Raw genomic sequence first — 20,718 nt, 5'->3', positions numbered from 1 at the left:
GAATATGTTTTGATATTTTAGATTGTTGGCAATCCCACACAGAACAGTGGCTATGAAAAATACCCAGACCTAAAACATGATTTTTCTAGCTTGTTGGACAGATGTGATATAACAAAAACAAAAATTTAAACCACATCATTTCCGCAGCAGGGTACAAATATGTTATTTGTTGCTGTTTAAATTTGCCCTTGTAATGCTTTTCTTGTGAATTTTTAAAAAATCACTGAAATGGAAAAGTCAAAGGACCACTGTGTTCAGCTAATCAGATCTCTCAGTATAATGGGGCTTACAGTTTTACCAACAACATTCTTAACCCCAAATAACTTACAGCAGAACTGAAGAAGTGACATTTCTGATATGTGTTCTCAGCAACTAGTGTTTCTTTAACTCAAGAGCTGCTTTTTCTCCTGCCTCACACTGTGCAGCTAGGAACCTTTTCATTTTTAAAATTAATTTGTGCCTCTCTTCTTTATTTTTAGATCAAGATAAATCTTTATATTCTTTTGAAGTTCTCTTGAAAATGCTGTAAGGATAGACAGTCTGGGCCATCAAAAATCATTCCTTCAATTCTTCACTTTAAATGTCCCAAAGTCTCTGGCTTGTATTTCTTTACTGGTTCTGAAGAAGTCCACTGGGCTGGTCTTGTTAAGCCTTTGAGAATATAAAACAACTGAATCTGGTTGGCTCATAATCTTGTCTGTTCAAGTAAACATGCTGTCACATTGAACAGTATTTGACTCACTCACATCAAGCATGTGAGGGCAAAGTTACCCTCATTAAGTAAATCTGATTAATCTTTAGTAAACTTTAGACCAGGATGTAAATAATATGAAAGAAAAAATTGAGAGAATACAGAAGTCTGCTCAGTTTTAGGATTATTGTGAATTGCAGGCTTAAACTAATTTCTTCTAAAATCAAGATTCTAAAATCTTGAGAGCATGCAGGATTGAGAAAGACAGGGGAAGAAGATACATAAACAACTAGATACACTTTTCTAAAATGTTCTCGGATTTAATCTTCTTTGCTGTTTCCCCATCTGATATGTTGGGTGGCAGGCAGCATTAGGAGAACAATGTGAACTGCTTAGCTACTAAATCCCTTCAAGTGTGAATGCTCTGAATTCAGTGAAATTGATGCTCACGTCTGTGAAGAAAGGTGTGTAATTTGTGAAAGGCTTGCACTTGTCTGCAATGCTGTCTTTAACTGTGGCCCCTGCAGGATTCAAAGCTGTACTTAGCATCCATTGTGCCAAATTCTAACAGAAAAAAATATCAATTGCATGAATATTTTTGAACCGTGGCGAGAGCTTGTTATTTGAGTGTAAAATCCAGCTAATTAAAATATGATTGTACACGCAGACAATCCAAGGAGCTGATAATGGCATCTGTTTAATACATACTGTAGTAAACAGGCCGGAAAGATCACTAGCCCATGTGGAGATTATACTGTACATCCTCTGCTGATGTACGGGGCAATGAACGCCTCTCTTCTAAGCTGCAGCATTCAAATACTCATTAACAAGCCATTTTTAAGCCTGTTTATACCGCTGTGCCCCTTGCTTGACATTCTAACACCCCACCTAGATAATCCGCTCCCTGGAAAACAAGCTAAAGCAAAGCCTGCGTCCTGACGAGTAAGCATGCCCCGATCGAGGGTGCACAGCTGCACACAAGGCAGCGTGCTCCCAGCAACGTGTATGGATAACGGCTACTTCCTGTTCCACACACTCCACCCCCCACACAGGCTGTGCTTTCCAGGCCTGTGCTTTATGTGCAGAGACACAACCATGGTTGCTGTGAAGCCGACACACCCAGTTCTGGGAATCAGAGACTAAAACTTACGTAAATTAAATACGCAATTTTTTAAATGTCACTTTCACTTACTAGCAGAAAAATAAATCCTGCACATGTTATCTTCAGCAGCTCTTATTGGATAAATATGAATATATACAGTATATATATAAAAAATGGTTGTGATAAATTATGAGATTATGACTATTAAATAGCCCTTTTTGTTTCACAATGCTAGAAATCAGAAACCATCTATAATTCTAATTTTGTTTCATGCATTTTGAGAAACTTCAGAGTCAAGCAGAGATCAACAGACAACCCGGTACTGAAAATGCCTAATATGACAAAGAAGGATTTGGAGAACAGGAAACCTGAAAGGATAATCATTACTCTCTGGTGAAGTGACATTAATGTTATGGTCCCTGACACTAATGAAATAGGACAGGTCAGGACAGCAACAGAGACCCTTTCAGCATTTGTCTTTTCTTTTACAGCAATTAAACCAAGTAAAGACCTTTATTTAAAGGCCAAAGGAAAAGTAATAAATGCTTTTTTAATATTCTGAATATGCAATACCGTGCATCTTCTTGAGTACTGAGGAGGAAACAGCGATTTCCACCTGGTTTGGATTGCACAAAGCCGATGTGATAATGGGGCTATAAAAAGAAATCTGAAGAAACCTCAAGTGATAATTAATAAACGTGATTCACCCAAGGTGACTAAATTTCATAGGAGCAATTTAGAAGATTTCACAATGAAGTACATTTTGATCAATTATTATCATCTCAATGTTCTAAGTAATCACAGAGTCAAAATGAACAGGAGGGTCACCAGATGGGAGCCATTGCTTGCCCCTACCTGGGATTGAACCCGGGACCTTCTGTCAGGAGCCAGACGCCCTTGTCGTCTGAGCTACACGGCTCCATGTTTATTATGAGCGTTAGAAAGCCTCCACCATTGTTTTCTGCAATTATTATTATTGTGATTAATAATATCACAGATCAGTTTGAGTGAGAAGCCAGGATTGCCATTCAGAAAACTTAACACACTGATCTGAATTTTCAAAACCCTGATGATAACAACTCAGGATAAATGACACATATACATGATAAAATATATATGACTCAAGAAAAACTGAATATGAGCAGCCAGTATGAATTGCTGTGGCAGCTAATCCACCACATTTACTCATCAAATCTAATGACATTTTGTCAGGTGCTCCTTGTCACTAACATTGTAGCCTTCTGTACGAATTCATGAAGCTGATAGGCTACTTTTTGTACATCAAAAAAACAGATCTCCAGCTTTAATGTGGATAAAACTTATGAAGATCACCTTTTACCCGTTTCCTCTAGAAGAAATAAAAACAGAGAGTAAAAAAAGTAAAACATAATATGAGAACATAATAGCAGTGCTTATACGTAAGTGTGTAACACGATCATGCTTTAATTTAATTGTGATTAATGCACGGCCTGATCCCCACACTCATGCCTAAGACTGAGTTGTTGAGGAGCTCATGGATATGGATTTATACGTGTGAACTGTGTTTACTCCCCTTTCAGAATTACTAGGACAGTAGAACCCTACCCCTCACCCTTCCAAATCTGCAATTTCAAAACCTCGTACCTTAACCTCTCAATGTTGTAATAATACATATTAATAAAGATACTCCAACCTAAAAGGACAATGCAGGATGACATGTTACTGCAGAAAACGCCTTACCTAGAGTCGATCTGTTCTTACTGACCAGCCAGCAGTGGTACCCGAACAGCGAGGAGAGGCTTACAGAGAACATGGTAGCAGCGAAGAACAGAAACATGATGTGGAATTTGGCCTGGGTGTCAGGAAGACCATTCTGGGAAGGCACATGCAAACAACACGCAGATCAGGAACAGACAGAGATTGCAAGAGTCAAGACAGAGGGGTTATTCATTCTGGCATGATCAATGATCGGCAATGATCAGAAGAATGAGGTAAGAACTAATATTGGATCGTTTTTCTGGATGCTTCATGCATGTGCATGGTATGAATGACCAGTACTTTTAAAAACCATGCTGTATTCTAAGACTACTGTGAATAATCACAGTTTGATTATCTGGAATGTAAACACCAATACAAAGCGATTATAGAGCAGTGAAATATTTGTGTCTATGTTCTAGTTTATCTAAATCTATTTTCTACAGACAGATGCCAGGATATTTAGCAAGCCTAGAAAAGGCAGTGCCAATCAGTGTTCATCAAAAACAATGCCACTGATCTGCTAGGATTCCTACCACATATTGAATAAGATGTTTATGTATGTTACCACCAGCCTTCGCATGTTGAAAAATAAGAGATAAAAAATCATGTTTATAAGATCAGAATTTAAAAAGCCATTCATTTCACAACATTTCATGAAATTAACCATTTCTATACTAGGAAGCACTTTTTCTTTTTAATGTACAGACAAATCTCTTTGTAATGAATGCATGCTGCATACTGTATAAGCTTCCAACCCATTTTAAATTAACTGTCTTAATCAGTATTAACAGACATTAAGCTGTTCACATAACTTGAAATGACAAGAAGACTAAGGCAAACTTACAGTCCAGAATTTGATGAAGTACTGCAAGTCTGTAGCAGCAATGAACACGCAGTACAGAAGAGAGTACGCTAAAAAAAGCATGAAAAACTTGTAGTTGGAGAATCCCACACAATTGTTCACCCTGACAAAACACAGAACGGGATTAGACAAAATGCACTGTGCGGTACGTCTCATGTTTGACAAAGACACAATGACATCGAACTCTGTCCCACAACAGAACACACAATCCCTGCAACTGCGGGTGAAGCACACACACTTGTTTCTAATAACACAGGCTCACGGGAAACACTGACGCACAAGAACATGAAGTGTTTCAGGACATTTATTGAGCATGTGGCTTAACTCCCCCTGGCCAGAGGATGAGGGGCCGGGACCCCCTGCAGAGTGAGGAGTGACCAAGATTGACAGATACTTTATTGATCCCATGAGGGAAATTGCCAAGGAGCCTCTGCAGAAGGGGAAGTGTGTGTCCAGTAAGGAAAAACACATTTTCTTATGCTATACAGTATATAGCTTTCGGGAAATGATGGAAAAGACATAATTTAACACAGCTGGGATGAAAGTGACTTGGTTGTCAAACTTGAGTTAAGTTTTCCTTTAAATGGCTGTTGCTAAGTACAATGCATTACAATGCAGTCCAGTTGATGTCTGCTGAATTCACCTTGTTCTTTTGCCTTATCGGTAACAATTCAATTTAAAATAGATATCTGTACAAATTCCCTCCCCTCTTCTACTGAGCCTGGCTGTGCTAGATGAATTGTGAGATAATACACCATGAGCATGGGGAGTTGCCTTTTGCTTTGTCTCAACACTCTCGAGAATATTCAATAAATTGCCCCAGAGGATGAGAAAAACATCTATCTGAAAGACAATCTATAAAGCATTTATACTCAAAGTCATCAGACGACGGTTTTCTTTTAAAAAAAACAATATTTACTGCAACAGAAACACCAGTGTGCCAATCTTTCTTTCAGCCCTACTGCCATAAAGAAAAAAAAAACTTATTAAGCTGTACCATAAAGAAAAAAACGTATTGAACGTATTGAAAAAAAACTGTATTGAGCATCCCTGGTTGTGTATCCAGGGAGAAAGATACACTGAATTTACTTTTAGCAGACAGTCCCTACGGAGGCAATGGACCTCTGTAGCCAGGGTACTACAGGGGTACAGTATCTCCAGATTCAGCTCCTTGCAGATGTGTGTATTGACAATGGAGGGGGCACAGCAGTCGAATTAAGACATTGAATGATGCTTTTTATAGCAACAGTGACATGAGTCAGGAGATGAGCTGTGTGAATAAATCAGGTGTGACATATTTCTCTAGGCCAAGAACTTTCTCACACACTTGTTTCTGGTTCCGGATCATGACTGTCTTGTCATTTCACATCATTTTACTACATTATTTTACTGTTTCAGTTACCAGTTCATCAATTCATCAGTTGTCATTACCATAAACCACCACTGATTTTAAACAGACATTAAGAAACTAGACAATTACCGGACATAAGCTTTGATATTGTCAGAAAACTGCACCTGTCAAAGGTAGACAAGGCTTTTAAACTACAGTAATCCCTCGTTACATGAGCTTAATTCTCTCCTTGAAAACTGCTCATAAGGTGAAAACTCATGTAACAGAAACTAAATTCTTATTACTTACAGAGTTTTAATCTCCAGTTGGTTCCACAACTCAAAAGTTCTCACTCAAACACTTAAACTTTACCTTAATACAGCACAGAACAGTAACTAATATTTCTGTTTAATTATTTAAGTGACATTCTTAAAGTCATTAGCTGATGCATAAATAACAGGTAGGAATACATTCACACTCCTGCTCATTTATAGCACAGTACAGTAGTAACATCACTACAGTCATTAGTAAATGCTTAACCATTAGGTACTATCCTGAACTATTTGGATTCGAGCATTGACCAGGTCTATTCTCCCAGAAACAAAATATAACGGAAGACTTCATTTCTTCGTAGCATTTACTGTACATGGAGATCAAAATGATAACATAGAACATACCAGGGGCAATGGTGGTCCATTTTGAGTATACATCTGTAAATGCAAAAGAACAAGTCATTGCTGATGTTATGGTAAAAGTGATGAATCACAGACCAATAATTCCACGTTAATTAGGTACTCATGTCAGGACGTCAAATATCAATCATACTTATCACAGACAGAGCAGTGGTGACATCGATCCGGCTTCACCAGCTGACAACGGTCACAGTATCTGATTGCTGAGGAGAGAGCAGCGAGTTAGAGCTCTTCAGAAACTAGATCACCAATAAGCCATGTGTGCTGTTATTTATAAGAGGGAAATACCATATTGATCCAAAGCCTTTCCCTGTTGTAAAACGTCCCTTAAATTATTTTCTCTTAAGATTGTGAAATGGGCAGATCTTCTATGCAGCGTTGTAGATTTCTACAGAAGTGTGCCATGTGGTGTCCGACCACTACGAGCGCTCTCCCCTGTGGACCAGGATAAGCTAGGAGACAACCTAGTGGAAGAGTCACCTAACTGTATAGCATGTGAGCACATACTCCTGAAACATAAACTTTTAGTGGAGCGGTTACTGAGAGCACCCATCATCGTGCATCCTGATCCACAATAACCGGTGAATTACCTTATCACCAGACACTTGTAGCAGACAAAATCTCCAGTTGCAGGTACTGTACCTCCAGACATGGTCCTGGTGTAGATGGGTAAATCCTTTGCTATTCTTCTCAGGATCTCCTGTTGTGCTTCTCCTCGATCTTCTCTCTCCAAGAGCTCTCTGTCAGCGTACGACAGATGAAACTGCAAACGATGAAGAAATTAAGCAATAAAGAGCAATATCCTCTTGCCTCTACATGCAGAGACCCCTGGTGCCTTTTGCTGGGATTTCTAAAAAGAATCACTGGGCTCTTTCAATGTTTGGACGTTCTAAGTGGGGAAATCAGATATTTTGATGATGCAAGTATATTGCAGTAGTCTGTCAGTACCTAAAATATTTTCTAAAATTGTTTTTGCTTGGATTGGGTTCTTGGGATCAGGCCGGCATTTAAACAGAATAACTACAACATATTTTCCCTCAAAACAGCAACCCAATACCTTTATCACACGCACCAGATAACGAGCAGCAAGATGTAGGTCTCACATGCTCTTTAATTTTGTGACAGTCAGTTGTTGTACTGGTATGTCACATACTGTATAGCTGTTCAGTGAAAAACAGCATGTATCATCTGTGGGATGTAATGTAACAGAATGTGCTTTCCCTTCCATTCAGCTTTCCACTGAAAATCCCATTCAAATTGCAGCATGTTTCAGCAGCATTTTAAAATGATATTCCTGCTTTCATGTTTACGATCATAACTGCTGCACACGCCTGAGCAGAACACACAGGTCAACTAAAACAGTGTCTGTTATATCATAGGCAAAGTGTTCCCATCATGCTCACTGGGAAGAAAACATGTGAATATACAAAATGTCAGTCCTGTCCTCAGCTACTATTAGAATACACTACTGTTTGTGGTCTTACCGGATTGGAATAGTAGCAAGAAAAAAATGCCACATCTGATGCCATACAATGCAGTAGAGCTCTTCAGTTTCTGGAGTGTCAGTGTCTGCTGTTTTCCATGCTGGCTATTAATAACACAAAGCAAGACCAGCACTCACCTCCTTGAGGGGATTCAGAGGCTTTGTGAAGATGGTTTTCCAGTAGGCCCAGGAAAACATGAGGAAGAAGAGGTGGTACGCTACGAGGCAGACAACTATAAAAGAGACAAATACGGATGTTACTGTAGAGAATTGTTACTGGAGTTCATTCTAATCAGAGCTCTTGAGGGGAGGTAATAGTAATTGCTATATATATGACAAATAATTTTATGGAGTTTACAAAATCATGAAAGCCTCTCAAGCACCAAACTGTTTTCATTTGAGTACAAAAATATGATATAAAAATATTTTGAATAGAAACATTATATACAGTATATCACCTTTGCGATGGTCAGACTCAGTGTGAAAATGTAATAAGGCCATAGAAAAGTCTAACTGTCAATTCAATCGTAGTGTTCAGATTTAATGTAGTTAAAAGTATTTTTGAATTAAAAATAATCTACCCATTTTCTATCCAGGGTGCAGTGTTAGAGCACAGTGCTTCAGCTCAACAGAATTTAGCAATGCATTTACTTAATTAATTAATACATCCATCAATTTTCTAATGTTATTTCCAGTACAGGGTCATAGGGGGAGCTGGAGTCTAACTCAGCAAGCAAAGGGTTCGAGTCGGGGTACACACAATTACTTACTCTTTTCTCCAGTATTTTCCATGGACTCTGAAAGAAACGAGAGAAATGCAATTACATTTTCTGTTCTCTTTAACGTGCAAACAGAAGAACAATTCTGATTTCAAGATCAAATAAAAAGACTGATTAATGAAATAAATTGGATGATATGCCTTTTGTTGATACTATTAATATTTTATAATTTCCATATCAATAATTATATGCATATAAATAATTTGCTTTCCAAATTGGCACAAGCAGCAACCCTCTAACTTCTGCTCACCTTGTCTCTTTAGTACTTCCACAGTAAAAACACTAAAAATGCCAACTCACAGCCAATCTACCGTCCCTGAATTTCACAGCGCAAGACAGGTGACATGCAGTCTCACAATGAGCCCATTAATTATCCAAGAGGAGATCGTGTGTCTCAGCCTTTGACTTGATCTCCAGGGGAACAGATGTAAAAGCTGAAGGACAGAGGCCAAGATTTCCCTTTGGATCCAAGAACTAATGCTGAGTTCTCATACAATCATGATGCTAAAAAATTAAAAGCACCTTCTTGTAGAGTACACTTCCTGCTTTCATCGCGATCACTAAATAAAAGCGATGGTACAGACCAGCAAGTGAATGACAGATGTTTTATTTAGCGAGTTGGACTTGACACCCAATGCTCATTCACTGCATCTGGGTTTCCAAATTTATACACCAGATTTCTACACAGCACAGCTTTTCATTATTTTGTAGTTTTTGGAGTAAAACTTTAATTTTCAATGCACATGACATACATATGCATATTAACAAGTAATAGGTTTATTCCATGCTGAAAAGAGAAGAAAGAAAACACAACGTTTCGGCCGTGCTGTCACACCTGAAGAAGGCTCCACGGCCGAAACGCTGTGTTTTCATTCTTCTCTTTTCAGCAGGGAATAAACCTATTACTGTACTTGTTCCTTTGCAGCCTACGCATGCTGACACAGCTCCCCACCTGAACTATATATGCATATTAATACTACTTCTTGAGATGCATACAGGATAAGTCTGTGCTGATTTCTGTAAGCACTGCACACGTTTTTGAAATGCCCAACAGCCTTGTACCAGAGTTTAAACCAGCACCCCAACAGGAAACACAGAATTTGAATTTAATTGCACTGTGGAGAAAACTCCATAGGTGAAACAGTGAGTTTTGACTGCTTTATACTTTTCAGCATAGAAATAAGCTTCAAAGGAGCAAGTAAAGGTTTATTCCTGCTGAAAGGAGAAGGAAAGAAACACAGGTGTGACACCTGAAGAAGGCTCCATGGCCGAAACGTTGTGTTTCTTGTCTTCCTTTGCAGCCTATGCCTGCTGGTGCAGCTGCCTACTAGAAATAAGCTTTACTTGTTCCTTTACAGAAAATCTTGATGTGTTAGAATAGGCAATATTTTTCAGGATCTTTTAAAGGATAATTCACCTATGTAGCTTCAGTACATTGATAAATGGCACGATACCAAGATAATTGCATATGAATGCAAGGTCAATTATCCTTTTAGTGCAACGACAGAGTTAATCGTATTGTCTGCCTGGATAACTGTGTATCCTGGAGCAATCTCTGCTTGACCTATTTTTCTGTCCGCTGTTGGAGTCACTTGACACCATGTAAAACAGTAAAATGACAAACAGAAAATGTAGAGCAAACAAGTAAAACATGGTTGCTCTACAGGATGTTTATTATAATCTCCATACTTGTAAACAGAAAATATGTCACGATAAACGTTTTAGTGTCTTTCCTGGATTAGAGTCACACTGTAGGACCCCACTGTAATACCAGTACTTATGGACACACTCACTCACAAAATAAAGATGCTTTATCTGTTGCAGTTTATTTGATTTTGTGGAATATCAATACACACTTAAGGTGAGTCTAATAAACCTTTTCAAAATTATTTTGTTCCATTACGTTGTGTCACAAAACAAAATAAAAAAACGACTAAGTTGTTTGAGAGCAACCCAGCATCTCTATGTATAATGCTCCACAAAGTTATGATGTACTGAACCTTGAACTTCTAAACTCATTTGTGCGTTCTCACTTAGATGTAAGACTGTGTTGTCAGAATTATATTTTCTAAATATCCTAAGACTATGGAAATAAAACTCAATAGTATTTATTCATCACTGTTAGTACAGCAGGAGGGTATGCAAAGAACCCCTAGTGAGGATGTGCTCACATATCCTTTCTGTCTTATAATACCATTAAAAGGAAGAAAATGGCCATAGTTGATTGCAAAGACCCCGTATTTCAAGTTTTTAAAACTAATCTTTGCAATAATTCTAGTTTCTTTTTATCATTTTAAAAGTCAGTGAAAAAGTCACATAACTGTAGCAATTCCCAGACCCAACACAAGACTAATCCTCTGTCTTTCTCATCCTGGATGTTTAAGAGACAGAAGCGGCTGAGGAAATGGTTGTGATAAGTGGAGTGTTTCATCCTTTGTCTTTTTGAAAACGGCTTCCCAGCACACAGAAGGACAGCGGACTTTCCGAGCCAGCCAAAACAAGCCTTATTGAAGAGATCCCTGTGCTTGGGGACAACATTACTTCTGCTTTAGAGATTGTGCTCCATAACTGTGTTACATCACACATTATCATGAAGATATAATGACCCATGTTCATGAAAACCAATTAAAATAAGTTAAATATAACTTAAAACATGGCTGAGCAAATTATCTTCCTATTGTACAGTTTTCATGCTGTGAGAGCAGTGAGAGCAGGGAGCTGAACTGGTCAAAATGCCACAGTGGTCTCCTATCTCCAGTGGAGATCAGTCTTACCCAGGACATTAAGGGATTCTCTGGACATTTCAGATCTCAAATAATTTCTCTGATAGAACAGTTGTTTAAGAAACAGTCAAGTAAAATCATGGTATCTAGATCTCAGATTCTGTTCTTTACTAAGTTAAAGTTGACTAAATAAGTTAGAATATAAGAAATATATCAATTCCAGGTGCAGGGTGTCAGTAGCTGCAATAGATGATTGTTTGGTAATATACTGTATGTAGATCCAAACAATGCCCTGCACATCATTGAGCAACCTTTTCACAAGAACCCTGAAAACCATTCAGTTCCTAACCATCACCGAAACAAGCTCCTCTTCCCTGTATTAAACCCCTATCAAAATCTTTTTTTATCTTACAGTTCTCTGTTGTGGTCCTGAGAGTCCAGAATAATAGTGGTTAAAATACTACTGTCTTCCCATCTCCAAAACACGTTTGGCATTTTGCTAACTATAAGATTTTACACTGGTGAAAAGATGATAAGATCACTTTATTGGCCATATACAATTTCTTGCATTAGGAATTCGTTTTTCGCAGACCCCAGTTTGCCCTCCACGAAACAGACACACAGACAGGGAGGGAAGCTGGGGGTCAGAGCGCAGGGTCAGCCATTCATACGGCACCCCTGGAGCAGCTGGGGTGAAGGGCCTTGCTCAGGGGCCCAACGGAGTAGGATTCCTCTGCCGGCCGCGGGATTTGAACCGGCAACCTTCCAGCCACAGTGCCACCGTTCCGCCCAGTAAGTTTTAGAAGAGGTAGCAGCTAGCTATCATGGCATTTAGGAAGAAAATGTATACACTAAAAAACAAGAGGAATGCTGTCAGCTTGTGTTGCGACATCCATTCGATTGCACTGCTGTTTGGAATAACACAGCCATATCGGATCACGTCTTGTGCTCTGGAGACGCTGTCCGCAGGCATATTCCTCCATTATTCGAGGCAACCCTCAGATCACAGTGCAATCTGGAGCTGTGCATGTTCCAATAAATAACCCGCTGTACTAGTTTGAAACTAGGAGAGCTCAAGGAAGACCATTGTCTGTTCTTCCCTCCAGCGAAATAATTTCAGAGGAAGCCCTTCTCCGTAACGAATGGAAAATGTTTCTAAATCAGACGGGAGATGAAGTGAGCCTTAAAAGACAGAAGTTTTATTATTAAACAGAAAAGACTCAGTTGGAAATTCTTTCCAAAGACACCAGCTCAACAATAACAAAACAAAGGAAACAAAACACTGAAGCATATTAAATGGCAACACATCAAAAATATGAAATGACTTATTTCACTAGCACATCTTCCTTGCTTAAGCAGAAGTACTTCAGTATCCTGCATATCATTCTTCTCTTCAGAAACAGCAAGAGCATGAGTAAGGATTCAAACAAAAGGAGGCCATTCTGTTCATAGCCAAGAGCTCCGTTTGCACTGACACATTAATGCAGTAACATCAATCTGAAATCAGCCCTGAACAGCAGTGATAAAATAACATTGTAATGAATTATTACTAGAGACAAGTCATTCCTGTTCTTTACAATCCACTCAGAAAGCACCGGTCAGCATTATTCTGCCACAAAGTGACCACAGGAGGCTGACTATGATCTTCCACCCAGAGCCACGCCCTGGCACAATCCCCGTGGGCATTTAAATTGAGCCTTGACCCTTCTGGAAACACCGTGACCACTAGACCGCCTGCAGGCATCTAAACAAACTTCAAAACAGTCCCTGCATCTTCGTACCGCATTTCCGGCGGAGGAACGATGGCTCAGGGGGGTGGGAGTCGGGGGGGTATCTGAGCCGTGCACCCGTGACACAGGTGGTGCCCCTCGGGTGTAAGCCCCAGGGTGTACAGGTGACACTTCTGTGAGACCAAGTGACTGTGAGACAGTCTGCCACATGACTGCCCTCCCAGGTACCCTGCAAGCACTTTCCACCTCACGTCCTCCGGCTGGCACCACACTATGATGCAATACAGCGCCAATCTCACCCTCGGCGGCTGCCTGTTCCCTCCAGGGCCATCCCTGTGTGCGACGGTGAAGCCCTGCCTGAAATCAGATATCTCCTGCTCCGTGTGAGGGGTGCACACGCCTGTGAATGTGATGTAGTTTTCCAAGAGTCCCTGGGGAAGAAGCAGCCTGAAAGACTCCCCTGATTACACAGATTCTGCAGTCTCGTGGAAATAAAACTGCATATCTGCCAATACTCTTGCCAGTCCTAAGAGACGGGGTATTTTTAGTTCACTCTGCTCTCAATAACAAACAGCAAAACGGGCGTGAGGATGTATTTGCCTCTCAGTCTTCGGAAAACAAATTAATTAGAACAGGAAACAGAACAGGACTGAACTGAATGTACAGCAGCAAACATTTCTTGCTGTAGATACCCACTGAATACAGAGCTCCATGTCTACAAGCATGTGGTACCATATAGATTGCAGTTTTATTAGATTTTTTTGCTACTTTATTCATTTTGCAAATATAGTTTCTGAAATTTCTCATTAGGAAAAAAATACATTAAAAACACTTTCTGCGATCTTAATGCAAAACAGCGATGCCACCTCTGCTCCTGACAGGGGATTCTGGAAAACCTTTTGTCTTTCACTATACTTTTAACTGAATCTGCGATAACGTCTGGTCACTAGGAACTACTACACCTGCTTTTCTGTTTGCTTTCCTGTCATCACTTTCATCCCTTTCTGAAATTGTCCGATTCGGCACAGGAACATCCAACAATGCCATAAACTACAGCTAGATATCCTGAGGCCTGTCTGAACTACCAGCCTGACTGTCTCCCACCACTCTCCTTCTGCTTGTGCACAGGTACACTCACCCTGCACCTATATACAGCACTGCATACTGTTGATAGTATAGAGGATGTCAACACTAATGTCTGCAAAGGCTTGCATGTAACTATCAGAGCTGTAATTCTTGTGCATTAAAAGTCATATCAATTCTTGTTTTTTTTTTGCATTTCGAGATTGGATTGAAGATTTAGAAGGCGAAAAACAAAAATGAAATGCGCATTCATCTGCTTGATAACAACCTGCATCCCAACATTTCCATGCTCATTTTCACATTTTGCTGGCCAGTCATATTTTTCCCAGCATTGCTACTGGGAATTTCCTCCTCATCGTCGTCTGACTGTGCAGACGTCAGTTTAATGACGTCAGGGCTAGTACTGCAACCCCACACTCACCTGGTCCATTTTCATCTCCACATTCTGAACAAGAGACGAAACGAGCAGATGAAAGGGCATCAAGCAGCCGCAAGCTGACAAACAGACTGTAAAAACACTCCTTTTCACTTTCTGAACTGGACAGCATGATGGGCAGCCATTTGATTGAGAAGGATAAAGGCAGCAGATTCAGAATCTGGGAACAACGAGCACAGCATGTTCCTTTGTGATCCCACAAGAACTCTCAGCGCATTGCTGGATAGAGTATCACCACCTGCAAGGCCTCCGAGCCTACAGCAACAGACCAAACAATTATTATATGTTGCTTAGAATTAAAAAAAAGAGTCTAAATCACTCTGACACTCCCCAGAGACTCCCTGGAGACTCCTTGAATAATGCAAATCTAATATTTTATAAAAAGCACTGAGGAGAATAGGCTATTTACTGTGATTTCTGCAGAAGGCAGGGTTATGCTTGGTCATCTGCTAAAAGAATAGTTCTCTTGTTTCAGGCAGTGCTCAAGGATTTAACTAGATCAGAGCTTTTTACAGCCAAACCGGTCCCTGAGCTCAACCTTGTGTATTCTCATTGTGCAAAGAATATTTAATTTATGTAGGTCAATTTGTGTAATGACTTGAAGATTTGATATTTTAAAAATTAAAGTAGATATGTTGTGTGAAGAGTGGCCTCCATACCACTTTATCCTCTTAAGAAAAGATGTACGTGTAAAAAGCACAGAATGAAGAATTACATTTAACCGTGTAAACTGCACTGGATCACGTTGTGTTTTTGATTCCGAGATCTCTTAGTCATTAAGCATAACTCCTCCTGCACACAATAGCTTACAGTTCTGTAGCTGAGATGGGAGATAATGGCCACTGGACAACAACAGCCCAGTCACTTAAAGAGTGGAATTGTATGGAACTGACAAAAAAAACATTCACTTCCCACACAGGGTTTGCAACAAAGCACCTAAATGATACTGCCAACATGTAGCAAAAAGGTTTTTTTCTCAGACAAGGTCAAGTTTGAACATTTTGGCATAAATGCAAAGAGTTACATCTGACACGGACCCATCATAGTGCATCAGGCAGTCACCACCAGCCCTGATGTCAGGTGTGCTGGTGGCAGCGCTGTGATATACGGCTGTTCTGCTCCTCATCAGCAGGGGCAGGGAGGCCTGTCAAGGCTGAGGGGAACATGCTGCAGATAGAGCACAGTACTGGGAAATCCTGGAGGAGAACCTGCTTCTGACCTACACCTGGGACACAATTTCACTTTTCATGGGCACAGTGAGCCAAATCAGAGGGCCAGAGCTACACTGCAATGTGCAAATGTCATTGAGTGGGCCAAGTCAAAGTCCTGATTCTATTGAGAATCTGTGGAAAGACCTGAAAACAACTGTCCTTAAGCAGTCCCCAAACACTATGAGAGGGCCTGAGCAAATCTGACAAGAAGAATGGACAAACATTGCATAAAGAAGATGTGCAAAGTTGGTAGAGACTCGAAAAGGCCTGGAGATGAACTTGCAGCCAAACTGAACTCAGCTGAAAAATCAGTTCATGGGCCTGAATATTGATGCAATCGGTATACTTAAACTTTATCTTACTTATTTTTTGCTGAGTTTTACTGTAACTAATCTAACCCCTTTTTAATATTAAAAAAATTAGAATATTTACTATATAATATTAAAAAGTAGTTTTTAATGATGTATCAAGTTTAACAAATGGTTATGAGACACCATAGGAAGTCGCTGAATAATTTTGTTAGGCAACTACAACTACATCTTCAACTTCAAATTCTTCAAGTTCAACTCTAATTACAACTACAACTTTTGGTTTTTGTAGAACAAGCAGCACTACATCCCCCAAGCAGCCTTGCATAAACTTGTCTCAATATTTGCTGGTTTATATTCCAACTGGACTAATTGCTTAATTGAAACCTTAATTAAACTAAACATTTGACTAATCAAATATTTTAGTTGTGTGCCTGTGCTGTAATGTTGCAGTATTCACATTGTTTATAAAAATTGCAAAGCACATTTAAAATATTTTACAGTTGCGGTACAGAAAGCTTTTTTAAATCTCAACACAAAGGATATATGAGAGGATTTGAGAAGCCCTGAAGTAGGTTTCTGTCATTATAAAACATACACTACACACTAAGATGTTAATGAATTCGATGATAACCATTACTTGTAATAAATGTCAGATTTTGGTCATACTGATGCACTGAATACTCTACATTTCAGGGTGTGCTTGAAAGCAAAAATTCAAAGCTCCTTAGAATTTTTTCAACATTGTGATCATACCACTTTGATCACCTTGAAACATCCAGACAGTCAACTGAAAAATGTGATATTTAAACTGATCCAATTAACATCTAGGAATATATGAAAATTGTGATAGCGTCTACACTTTCCCATTGCCGAACTGGCTAAAGGAAAGCTACTGTAGGTGTCTGGAACATTAGTCTTAGTCTTAGAACATTAAAAATGAAGCTATGCTTCTATACATGAATGAGCGATCTGGCAATAATTTCACAATACATACAACAGAGACTGAACTGCACATCACAATCTGCGAAACTTCCTAATTGGATGGGGTTCAGTGATCAATTATTCTTGTATTATGTTCACTAACCTTTTAACTTTGATGAAAAAAAGGAAATGAACCACCTTTTCTCACATCGGTCATCGCAACATTTAAGTCATTTGCCTGTTCCACATAGCAATTATAAAGCTCATTTCAAGACTCAGAAACAGAACTTTATCACAACAGATAAACTCTTCTGAATGGTGACATGACAAACGGAAGTACAAGTCGAAATTAAAATGCATTGCTGTTGAGCACCAAACGTGTTCTGCATACTCTAAATTCAAGCTTTAAATATAATAACACTCAAAACCTGAGTAAACCTGTTTTAGGTAGTAACATCTGTAACGAATAACTTAAAAAATATTTTAAAGACAAAGAAAGCTGGCGAAATCAACATTGGCTTCAGCTCATTTATTGACGTACTCGTCCAAAAAACAGCTGTTTTATAACATTTGTAAACCAGAATACAAATGTCGCTAATATGGCGAATAACTTGGACACATTCATTGTCCCCTGTTCGATCGCTTCGATATACAAAACAAACTGGATTTTTCATCGCAGAATACTACAGGCCTGATGTAAAGATAATTACAAGATATAACATCGTTTTGATTCGTATGGTCTTTTGCTACATTGGCAGAATTCTCGTTAATTTCATAGCAAAACAAACGAGAACGGCACCTCGAGGAAAATCAATAACAAAGCACTACCCATCAGTGGGGCATTCAGAAACCGACAGGGAGACTTCACCGGCTGCTCCATTACTACTAGTCATCCCCGCCAGCACGTTAATGAAGTCCTTACGAAACTAAATATTGGGTCGTATCCGACTTGGAGCGTTCTCTTATTGCAAACCCCTGAGGCTCCAGTTGTACAATCTGTCTACAGAGTGTAACATTGCTGGGGCTGCGTGTTTCTGTTTTTTTTTTGTTAATCCATCCTCGCAACACTTTTTTTCCCCCTTTTCCTCAAGTTTATTCCCTGTTATGCTTCTGTAACTAAAAACAAAAAAAAAGCCATTCAGTCTCCGGCAGTCCAACATTACTGCGCACTAAACATCCAATCCACCCCACGGTGTTTTTCGTTAACAGCTATAGCCTCGCACGCTGTACAGCTGAGTCAATTCCCAAATTCGTCAATGTGTAACATCTGTGTGACACCGTGCGCATCTGACATTGCTAACTGCGCGCATATTCAGGGCTGATAGCGAGACTGAAGCGCACTCGGGCAGCTTCTGGACCTGTGGTCCCACAACGTGACTTGCTTGTCTGAGCCTTACCTATGCAGAGCTGGACAACATAGGCGTAGTAGGACCAAGCCACTATGATGGTGATAAAGAGGACCGGGATCCAATACAAAACTCTCTGACATCTCCGCTTTATACCGCCCGAGCCCGACGGCGCCATCTTCAATTTGGACACCATGAAACTAAGCTAAGTCAACAGCTTCTCCTCACTGCATTGGTGCTGGGAGACAGCGTCCAGCCAGCAGAAAAATGTGGTCGGGTTTTCCCTCCCCCCTTTCCGCTGTTCCAGATCCGGCGCTGCAGCTCGGCGCCCGGCTCCGGTGCTCGCAGTGTTAAGTGGGCAGAACCGCCCCTTCTCGGTTTGTTGCCATGACGTCCCTCGGATGCTGCCCCCCGCATCTGCCGGACAACAGCCACCTCCCTTGCTGCCCGCATCCTCTAGCTGCGACCAAAACTCTTTGCGGGGGGGATAGAGGAATAAAAGAAGGGGGAGTTTTTAAAATAAAAGCGTATGTGAAGATGCCGTGGTTTCCCCGAAATGTCTCAAGGCTGTCGTTTCACTATCAAGTATCCGGGGGAGCGTACAGATAGCAGTACAGTACTAATATTTCTTCACCTCGCCAAGAGTACGTTATTTTTACCGATGATCGCTCCTGTGGGACCAGCTCCGTTGCCTGAAAGTCGTCTGAAATGCACAAAACGGAGTGAGTGGCAGCGTTTCGTGCCCGGAACTGGACGATCAAGACGGCACGTTTTCTGCCTTCTTTTGGCCTGAGCGAAAAATGCACACAAAAAAAATAATCAAAAGTGCATTTTGATTGACCTTGCTATGTACTCTCATTGCACTCCAAGTACAAAGTTAAAATGCGCTCAAAACTAATCTACAGAATCTGAATGCACATGATGCACTTACACTGTGCCCCAGCCTGAGCCACCATGATTAAACTTTTTCTAAACTATACATGACATGTATATGAGATGACATGGGCCCAGGGGCTGGGAATTGTGCTTTGTACGGCAGAGTACCACCTCTGTCTCGGACAGGCCTGATACTCGACAGGGCCAAGCTAGAGACACTCAACTATCAGGGCAGTCACTGTAATACAGCTGTGCCAGAAGTCCTGGGTTGTGAAGGAGCTGTTACAGCTGTGTGAGCTATGGAACAAAACCTGAAAGTAAACATGAATACATGTATGAAATAACAGTTCAGTTCTCTTTGTGGACAAGTGGGCATATGAGTCATGTCCTCATATCCTAATATCCTACCAAACCATTAAAGAACTCCCAGGCAGGCTGTGTTTCAGAGGTGATTACAGAGGTGAGGTGTAACATCAGTCTGATCAGATAGTCCTAGATGACTGTGAAGATATGGGAAGTCTCAGCCCGCAGAATATGGTGTAGCTCTGGTGTGTGATAGTGATTCAGTGACTTTCTGTGGCCAGGCTTGGTTTATCTTTGTCCTCGAACCTCTCCCCGGGAATTCTTCAGGCGGTCCAAACTGGCAGACATTAGCCAGGTCTGCTGTTGCCTTCAGCGGTGTACCGAGAAGCAGGCGCTCCAGGCAATTCCATCTCCTGCGAGGCCCTTCACAACAGCACGCCGAGGGCCTTAAAGTCTTTAAAGCCCCCAGGAATGGAATCTCTTTAGTCTTGAACAGGGCAGACTGCGAGGAGACCTGCTTACAAGGGTTTTAAAATCCTCAAGGGCCCTGATGCTGTCAACCCAGTGGATTTCTACAGAACGAACAAGAACCAGGGAAAGCACAACAGGCACTTGTTTACCCAGAGGAGTGTGAAGGTCTGGAGCAATCTGCCCAAGAACGTTGTTGAAGCCGATAACCCAGACTCTTTCAAGACATGGCTGGATGAGATCGAATGACTACTGAGTACCAAATGAGTACAAGGTAGTTTGGGCACACGGCATGCTCTTATGTAAGCTTTCCTAGGTCATATTCCCATAAAACATGGGACGCTCCTTAGACGTGGTAGAAACCTGAAATTAATTAAATTGTTCACTTTCTTCACACTGAGAGAGCACAAACCCTGCCCCTCTGTACTGCTTTAAAACTCAGGACACCCCCCCAGTAAAACATCAGGTCTGGTAGGTAACAGGTAACAGCAGTTATTGCTTATGGGTTGTCCAGCCACTTTGTTGGAGTACCCTTTGACCCCTGTAGGTAGCATATCTGACTCTCTATGTCTCTGTCACAGAGGCGCGATCACAGTTCCGCAGCCTGCAGCTGGCCAGCTCCATGCTTGCGTCC

General features: G+C 40.6%; 1 protein-coding gene across 2 annotated transcripts in view; it reads right to left on the bottom strand.

The window, feature by feature from the left end:
• The window catches only part of zdhhc2 (zDHHC palmitoyltransferase 2), a 30,019-nt gene extending 11,126 nt beyond the window's left edge, over positions 1–18,893 (bottom strand). The window contains exons 1-9 of one of the 2 annotated variants that reach the window (XM_088636881.1): positions 18,489–18,893; positions 8,668–8,694; positions 8,036–8,130; positions 7,057–7,177; positions 6,548–6,617; positions 6,400–6,432; positions 4,375–4,495; positions 4,064–4,102; positions 3,513–3,645 (exon numbers count right to left, since the gene is read on the bottom strand). In XM_088636881.1, the coding sequence (XP_088493007.1) occupies positions 3,513–3,645; positions 4,064–4,102; positions 4,375–4,495; positions 6,400–6,432; positions 6,548–6,617; positions 7,057–7,177; positions 8,036–8,130; positions 8,668–8,694; positions 18,489–18,633 (784 nt within the window). In that variant the 5' untranslated portion in view covers positions 18,634–18,893. The remainder of the gene's footprint in view (positions 1–3,512; positions 3,646–4,063; positions 4,103–4,374; positions 4,496–6,399; positions 6,433–6,547; positions 6,618–7,056; positions 7,178–8,035; positions 8,131–8,667; positions 8,695–18,488) is intronic. The other variant, XM_088636976.1, reaches the window with a different exon arrangement.
• Between the last annotated feature and the right edge of the window lie 1,825 nt (positions 18,894–20,718).

Source organism: Lepisosteus platostomus, chromosome 1 (genome assembly GCF_059453375.1).
Source record: "Lepisosteus platostomus isolate fLepPlt1 chromosome 1, fLepPlt1.hap1, whole genome shotgun sequence".
In the NCBI taxonomy this organism is placed as follows: domain Eukaryota; kingdom Metazoa; phylum Chordata; class Actinopteri; order Semionotiformes; family Lepisosteidae; genus Lepisosteus; species Lepisosteus platostomus.
Note: the sequence above shows the minus strand (reverse complement) of the source record. Positions and strands in the feature narration are given on the sequence as shown.